This window comes from the organism of the source record quoted next, unplaced genomic scaffold (assembly GCF_019419815.1).
Source record: "Pyrus x bretschneideri cultivar Hongxiangsu unplaced genomic scaffold, Pyrus_bretschneideri_v1 Contig9, whole genome shotgun sequence".
In the NCBI taxonomy this organism is placed as follows: Eukaryota; Viridiplantae; Streptophyta; class Magnoliopsida; order Rosales; family Rosaceae; genus Pyrus; species Pyrus x bretschneideri.
This window is the reverse complement of record NW_025999831.1, coordinates 1,807,745-1,816,720: the sequence shown is the minus strand read 5'-3', so window position 1 is coordinate 1,816,720 and position 8,976 is coordinate 1,807,745. Positions and strand designations below refer to the sequence as shown.

The 8,976-nt window shown below is 38.1% G+C and overlaps 1 protein-coding gene and 1 non-coding gene across 2 annotated transcripts; one reads left to right on the top strand and one right to left on the bottom strand.

Moving 5' to 3' along the window:
• The first annotated feature begins 6,848 nt into the window (after positions 1-6,848).
• Positions 6,849-6,948, top strand: LOC125473623. Its single transcript, XR_007255460.1, has one exon. It is a non-coding gene; the product is annotated as a small nucleolar RNA Z266 (small nucleolar RNA).
• A 413-nt stretch (positions 6,949-7,361) lies between these two features.
• On the bottom strand, positions 7,362-8,292 carry LOC103956468. The gene has a single exon (XM_009368465.3). It carries the CDS (start codon positions 8,149-8,151, stop codon positions 7,537-7,539), a length of 615 nt encoding a protein of 204 aa, XP_009366740.2. The 5' UTR covers positions 8,152-8,292; the 3' UTR covers positions 7,362-7,536.
• Between the last annotated feature and the right edge of the window lie 684 nt (positions 8,293-8,976).

The following is an 8,976-nucleotide window of genomic DNA, read 5'->3' as shown; positions in this document are numbered from 1 at the left end:
ATATGACCGTCGCTTCTACCGAATGGGTATGCAGTGTAGGTCGAGGCTGAGTTTATAAGAGATGACGTTTGGATCTATTTCGAGCATGTCCGCGTAAGTCCAAGCGACTAAACTATCATAGGCCCTAAAAAATTCTATCAATTCCGCTCGGACCTCTGCATTCAGTTTAGTACCAATTTGAACGGTCTTGGTCAAGTATTCTTCTGACACTATAATAGACTCTAATTCTTCCATGGGCTTAAGGTGCTCTCGACCTTCATCATCTCTCGAATATGGTGCAGCAGACTTCCCGGAGGGAGTAGGTTGGTTCGTCGTGTGCTCGATCAAATCCGTGGCCATCTTTTCTTCCTTATTGCCTATCAGATACTTAGGATAGTATGAGTTCTTCGTCGCAAAATGTCTAAGTCAGTTGGGTAGAAAACAAAAATAAATTGTATGCAATTCCCACACATGGTGCCAAACTATTGACACTCCTTGCAGGTTAACAAATTAAAACAATTAACATTTGGTAGGCTTGGGATAAAAACCAGAATGAAATGGACTCAAGATTTAAATGGTCCACCTTTCAAAACTAGGTTACATCTACTGTTTTACTCAGATTATATTGATTTAATAATTACAAATAGTGCTAGGCTTAGCACATTCCCTCTAACATTAGTCGTCTGACCCCGTTACAAGAAATTCCCACCCCTTTATATAGGCCTTCAATAAACCCAGAAGCCTTTTGCCCACCTAATCTCACTTTCCTAGTATTTTATTCAAGGTTCTGAAAAAATGCTAGGCACTGGTCAGGCAGCAGGCAGAGGCCTAGCACTTAGGTGGATTTATGTAAATTTATTAAATATCTTGTAAATAAGTTCATATTTACACTTAAAAAAAAAGTATATAAATTTATTAAATATCTTGTAAATAAGTGCCTATTTATAATTAAAAAAAAGTATACTTGTATGGATAATAAAAGAATGATAAAATGCAAAAAATAGAAGTAGAAGAATACATAAAGTACATCCATCCAACAAGTTCAACATTTAAAAAATAGTAAGCATATAATCATAATGAGGAGTATTCTTGGATGATAGACTAAATTCTTCTTGTTCATGATCTTTGCATTGGATTGGACATAGACTAAATTATTTAACGTTGTTGTATCTAGTTTATTTTTATTTTTTTTGTATGTATTCCCTCAAAAGTTCTCCAATTTATTTCACAATTGGATGAACTTGTAGTCAATCCATTCCTTGCAAATTAGGCACACCACTTCCATAAGTATACCACCATGGGAAAAAAAAAAAAAAAAAAAAACCAAACTGCCTAGGACCGCCTAGGTGCCGCCTAGCTCCAGACCGATTTTTCGAAATGATTTGCCTTAAATCACAGCGGGTCTTCACCACCTAGGTTAATTTTTAGAACATCGATTTTAATGCGCCAACTTCCTCGACTAACATGCTAACAACTTTTACCTATCAATTTGACATTTAGTGGTGAAATGACGTAGCTAAGTTATGATTGCACGCCTTTTAGAGTTATGCATTCTGAGCGACCTACTTGGCCTTGGTTAACCAACCATGTCCCTCCAAGCAACATCCCGACTGTCTTTATGTCCCATCCTATGCCCTTACTTTTGATTGTGGATTAACACGTGACCTAGTTGATGTCTGAATAGGCTTGCTCATGGAACCTTGTGCCATAAAGTTGTTGGACTACTCATGTGCATCTGGTGGTCAGAAAGTACTTTATGTAGTCTGGTCCGACTGAGCTAGTTAGCGCTCTAATATATTCCTTTAACTCCCCTAGGCCCATGGGCATTGACTTTAATTTGGGCATTTTGTGATCTATCACCCCGCTTGCACCATTTTGTGGGCCGAAAAGAGCCCTGCATTAATAGTAAGCATCTGGTAATCAAGGCCGAGTCCACGAATAGTACACATAACAAGATATTCGTCAGAAATAGGTTCACCAATTTCAGCAAGTTGATTAGCAAGAGACTTGGCTTCTTGAATGTAGACAATCGCGGTCTTAGATCCTTTGGACAAATCCAAAAGTTGAAAGCGCAAAATGGCTTCATTAGCAACCGAGGTCTGAAAAAAAGTGCGTATGAAGACAATCCCATAAAGAATGGTACGTAATAGAACTAACAATGAGATACAGTAACGGTTTACAAATCATACTCATGAAATAACTAATCACCAGTTGGTCCTGTTGATATTAATGGAGGTACTCGGGATTAGAAATTTTAAGAGAAGAGAAGGGGTTGGCTTCAATGTATTGAGGATTGGCAATGGTGGGTAGGTGAGAGAGGGAGAGGAACCTTCTACGTATTTCCAGAGATCAACGACCAATAAGAAAGACTTTGAGTTGACGAACCCAAACAACATAGTTTGTGGTGGAAAGTTCAATGAAGTTGGCAGTGTTTTTACTAGGAGGAGAGGAAGATGACTCCATGAGAGGAGATAGGGGATGTAAAGGTTCAATTTTTGTTTTTGTTTTTGTTTTTTGTTTTTTGTTTTTTGTTTTTTTTTTTGTTTTTTTTGTTTTTTTTTTTGTTTTTTTTTGGGACGGTAGGGAATGAAAATAGAGGAGAAACTGTAGGACCTAAAAAAACATAGACGAGTGATATCATGTAGAATTATAACTTATTATGTTGATATATGAAAATATTACAATATAGAGGGTTATATTAACCCTTATTGAGGTAAGAATCCTAACTAATTATAATTAAAAATTACATTTTTATATTACGTGCTTCAATCATAGACAAAATTCCGAATTAATTAATTTTATTCTAACAACATGCATGATAGTCGAACTTTTTACTCCACTAGCATCTCTTCCTCATTCACATCTTTGCCAGCATTTTTGTGTTGTAAAACTAGGGGTCGAAACACCACAACAAAAACAACAAACTATTCTCATCTTTGCCAGCTTCAATTCAAAATGGAAAGTTTAAATGTGAATGCAGAGTGTGTAAAGCTGACAAGGTGTGTTTCGTGTGAAAGCTTATATAAATAATAATTTTTTGTTTTCTTGGAAAAAATCTATCGTTACATGCTTTAGTTTTTAAGTAATTAAGACGAGAATACAATTTTTTGTTGCCTTCTAAATTCTAGAGAACAAATTTGAATTTATTTTCAAAGTGTCATTTTCCATATTTAATTATATATAAAGATCCGGTTGTGCAAAACACAGAACATAATTCCCTAAAGATTTACATGTGTGAACGCCGTAGTTTCAAAGATGCTCATTTTTCAGTACATGTATGTGGAAATTTGTGAGTTTTAGTCCACCTGGAAGACCGAGATGGAGTAGATAGAAAGAGCTTCATGTATGTGGAAATTCAAAATGTGAAGACGCACTGCGGAATGTTGACAAACTGTATAAGAGAATGAATTTCACATTGATAAGACGAGAAATTTTGCATGGATTTATAAGTAAGTAGGGTTACTTCTCATATTACCAATTGGGTTTATGGTAGAACATTAACTTTCTTCGTGGTATAAGAACAGGTTGTCCTCGTGTGCAGCCAAACAACCACACATACTCTACGTCACCTTATTATGTATTCCACGTGTTAAGCTTGAAAAATGGTCACACCTGAAGGAGCGTCTTGAGAATGAATCCGCATTGATGAGATGAGGAATCTTACATGGACTTATAAATAAGTAAAATTATTTTATATATTATCAATTCATTTTACGATAGAACCTCAATTTTTCTTAAAAGTACGCCAACAAAATCATCACGGTTTAGCTAGTAAACTTCTTTATTACTAAACAAGGATCCCCACTACTCAAATCATTGAGATGAGTTAATTTATTGCGTGTTTCAATTTTAAAGGTGAGTTACACGTGCAAATAGCAGGTAGCCAACTAAGGTGCTGGTCTTGTTTGCGGTTGACATGTGATCACACACGGAGAATCTTAATTGGACCACAAAGATAAAACAAGAATAATGTTATTCTTACTACAATTTTATACTACATTTCTTAACCATCTTAGGTGGCAAATGAGTTGGACAAATTACATCATTTAATTTCAATCTCTTTATTAGTTACAACACTTAAATAATTTTAGGTGGAAGATGGAGACTCCTGGATGGCAACGATTTGGTTTGGGATTCGGTTGGGGGACGGAAATGTTATATCCATCCCTATAACCACAAAAATTAACCATATCCATAACCGTAATTTAACCATCGGGTATTATCCATAACCATACCCACCGGATAACGGATTCCCTATCGGTTAACTGTTATACCCATCTTCGTCAATACAAAAAATATATTCGTTCAATTGACGCATGATAATTTAGTAAATATTTATTTTGTCATTAAATATTTGATGTATAAAATGATTTCATGAATGAATCTTGTGGAGCATAAAAATTAAAGCTAAACATCGATAATGTCGGCTGATCTTTGATATCTCTCATAAGTATTATTGGTCTGGATTCTCATAAATTTTGATTCATATCAAAACTTTTTAACTTGCCCACAAAATGCAACTCACACAATGCAACTTTTGTATTCTCAAAGTAATAGATTCAGTGAATAATATATATATATATGTGTATATATATATATATATATAAATGCTATGAATTATATTATATATAATTTGGTTCAGATTCGGAGACGAATACGGATTGGGGACCCTATAACCATATCCAAAACCATAACCGAATATTATTCACGGTTTTTCCCCATATTCAAAAATATACCCGAGTTTTCATACCAAAATCCAATCTATTTAGACGGTTATCCACGGTTATCGGTTTTAACGGTTAGAATTGTCATCCCTAGTGTGGACGGGTTACGTGTCATTGACACACTGGCAGAGTAACCAAGGTGTTTTCATTAAATGATACATGTGGACTGGGCCATTCCTATTCTACCATATATGTCTTTTCCATTCCGTCGAAAATCAATTTTACGGTATAGACGCTTATGACCTCCTTCTCTATGCCCTACGGTAATGATTATTATGGCAATACGACCTTTACCATAACAATGTTGTCCATAGATCAAATTATTTCGGGGGAGGGAGGAAAGGAAGGGATCTGTTTTCTACAACGGAAAAATACGGAGCCTCGCTCTCTTCGCCCAACTATCATATCGGCTATTGAAGGCGTAGCAGACAGGCGTGACCTCATGCACCATAGTGTTTTTTTGGAGTCCCTTCAGCCTCAAAACCAAAGTAAATGAACTGCGACTTGTCGCAATCTGGTCGCCTAAGCATCCCATCACCAACGACCGAGATTAAGTGCTCGGGACTATATAACCCTCCCCTTGTCGTAACCTTTTCTTTCTACTTTGCATTCTCTGTCAAAACTCCAGCAAATTTGATTCGTGACTTTTTCAACAACTTGAAAACTGCCTCCTCAAGCCTTTAATTTTCATCGTCTTTCCTTTCGGTAAAATTTCCACTCTTGCACTCTTCGTTTGTAAATCTTCAAAAAACTTTGAACGTAGTTGTCATTTTTGTTGTGAAATTCAATTTCTCAGCCGTCGCTACCGCGTGTAAATTCCGATAAGGCTATTTTCGGCAAATCTAGAAGGTATGATAAAGTAGGACTCCCCAACACTGGTAGACTGAGTGGCCTAAGACATCCTATAGTAACAAGCGCCTAATTATCAGAGTAGAGCACACGATATCAATTGCCTCAAACTCCGAAAATGACAACCGAGAAGCTCAAGACTTCGAGCAGTCAATCTGTAGCTACGTTGCTAACTCTGCTAATTCAGTTGATACTTCCAACATGTTTGGCGACAAGTTCCCAGTCGAGTTGGGCATCAATTTTTCATGCCGACTACCAAATTGATCGCCAATTATAAACTTGGTGAATTCTTCCTCATCATTTATTCCTGGAAAAGATTCCACCTCTGGTTACCAAGAAGAACTTCGAGCACGATGCTGACTGAGCAGCTCCTAGCGAGATGAGGGATGAGGACTCACCAAATGTACCCAGATGTCACGAGTTGTCAGCCACCCAGGCATGCATCCTAAATCTAGAAGCCTCATACTAGTTACCTTTTGGTGTAAGGGAGCTGCACTGTTGAAACCTACATTCTGCTTCTTCTCGAGGCATGGTTTTTTCCAGGCCTGCTTTCCGCTGGCGTTACTTCTGGTAACGTGCCTCATGGCTTTCGTGCGTTGGTTGTCTATGCAAGCTATGAAGGAAAGTCAGCATTAAATGCTTGACTTGCTGGGTTTAGCATATATTTAATGCAGGAATCTAATTTAGTCCTAACTAAGAGTGTTGGCTTGCTAAAGAAAGAGGTAAACTAGGCTAGTTCTCTCTCAATGTTTGCCTATGTGAAATGAAAAAGGTATGGGCTTGGATCCTTAGGCCCCTAAGCAGCCCAAAGTCTTCCATAACCTCGATTTCGTGTAGGCCCAATAACTTTCCGTAACCATCCACACCACAATTCACTTGACAAGCCCCCAGTATGTAACTTGGGCTTAGCAAAAATAATGACTAGCATGAGGAAGCTTGGCATGATGAATAGGCATGAGTATGGCGTGATTTGCATAAATATCCACCTTAATTACTGTGGCGTGGCATGTTTTCATTCTGAAACCCTCCTCTCCTCCCACCTGGGTTTTCTGAGGCATTGCTCTGTTTTCCATCTCTTTTTTTTTTTTTTTTTCTTTTTGAAACCCTGAGGCAGATAACTTCCATGCTGTTTGATTCTGGGTGTTTCAGTCAATTGGGGAGCTTCTGGCTCACTAGTTAAACTGCTAAATATCTCTTGGGTGGGTAACATTTTAAATTTTAATCCTTATTAGGTTTTTTTTGCAATTTTTTTTTATTTTTTATTTTTATGAATTGGTTTGAGTTAGAAGTGGGATTTGGCAAGAGTCATGATTCAATTAGATGTGTGAAAAAAGGAGAAATCTTTTTTCATGAACTTAATTATTTGAGGCATTTGGATTTGTCTGACTGCTTTCCATCATTATATCTTGTTAATTGCTGAGCTTAGTTCACTAAACCTTCAAATTAGCAAAACCCCACTTGTTTGTGACTTCTTTTACTTATTTGTTTGCAATTTTGAGATTTTAGGGTTTCTATGGTTGGATTAAGAAGGTTAATTTATAATGTAGTTAGTAGAATCAAATTTACTATCTTGCAATTTAGTTTGGAAGTGGGGTTGGCAAGAGTGATGATTCAATGAGATGTGTGAAAAGAGGATAAATCCGTTTCATATAAGTCATTCTAGTATAATCCGTCATCCGTTTATCTCGTTTCATGTAAGTTATTCTTCATAATCCGTTTATCTCATTTCATGTAAGTCATTCTCCATAATCCGTAATCCGATTTCATCTTATGGAATTACCGTAAACATAAGCAATAGCAACATCAAAATATAGAACTTGACCTAATTACCCAGAATCAAAAATAACAATTGGGTATTATATAAAAAAAAAAAATTCCCCCAATTAATCTTGGCATTAAAAAAGAACCACAATTCTTGATCAACCAAAAGCAGAAAATCGAAATTACCAAAAAATACTAGAGATTTCTGTAGAATTGTTGATCATCAATCAAGAAACCCAGTCTTGCGCCAAATCGCATTCCTAACCTGACGCAAATCCCTACCTTTCAGCGTCCTCCCCACGCCTTCCAGCACCGAGAACGTCGTCCTATCCGACACCCCCGACCCCCTAGCCACCAGCTCGTGCGGCGGCAGCATCTCGTCGTCTCCCCCGTCGTCGTCGTCCACCACATCCGCCAGATCGTCGTTTCTGCTGTGCTTCTCCACCGCCCGGGACAGGACCGGCACCATCATCGGGGCCGAGCTCTGGATCTTCCTCGAATTCGGCACCGACTGGGACTGTAATTGGGACGGCGAAAGTCTCGGAATTGAAGGGATGGGCTTCGACGATGACGAAATTGTCGGCTTCCGGTACAAGACTTTTGCCGATTGACCCGGTTCCGGGAGGACCGCGAGTATTCCGGAGTTGACGCGACGAGTCAGATTGAGTCGGGGGTTTGGGGTGTCGGCGGTGGGCTCGGTGAAGTCGTTGGTCCAGAAGACCTCGGCCTCGTTGAGCTCCTCGCCGGCGGCGGCGGCTGAGGGCGGAGAGAAGGAGAAGAGGCCGAGCAGCCGATCCGACGACGGCGATTGCTGGTTGCAGAAGCTGGTGGAATCCATGGTTCGGATTTCTTGGGGGAATAAAAAGGGGGGAAAAGGAGGAGACTTTTGGGTTTCGATGCGGCGGAGGGACGCGGAGTTTTGTGGGAAATAGAGGAGACGAGAAGAGAAGAGAAGAGAAGGGCACCAGAAAATGCTGGGGGTGGGAGTTGCTTTCGGGGAATAAAAAGGATGTGGTGGGCGATGGTTTTTGGGAGTTTGGATTTTAGTGAGTCACGTAGGCCTAAACCTTTATCTTTGGATTTTAGGAAAGTTATTATATATAATTTCCCAAACGTTACGATGTTGATAAACAAAAAAGACCATTCTTGAAGATTGATCTGTTAATAAATCGGATTTAGGTTCGGCTCGGATATGGATCTGTTTATAAAGTTTCAATTCGATAATTGTTATGACATGAATAGGAGAAATCTAATCTGACTCGTTTAGTATTGGGCAAATTTTTTTTTTAATATAAACGATATATTTGTATTAAGGGTAAGAGATTTGAGTTAAGTCGTGCAATATGCAAGCGAGAATAATTTTGTATTATTATTTGACAAAAAAATAATTTGATATTATGAGAGATAAACTTAAAACGTCTCACCTATAAGTGGATAAAAGTATAGATTGTATTATTGTTTGAGAAAAGAAACCCAAATTTCACAAAATAATTTTCTACTTATATAAAATGATTTCACTCCTAATTGCACATAAATCTTTTGTGATAAAATCAAACACATGTTGAGTTGTGCAGGTGGATAAGTTAGGACCCCATCGGTGGGACTACTAGTGGGTCGTTGACCTGACTATGAAAACTTAACATGATAACTATTATTTTCTACA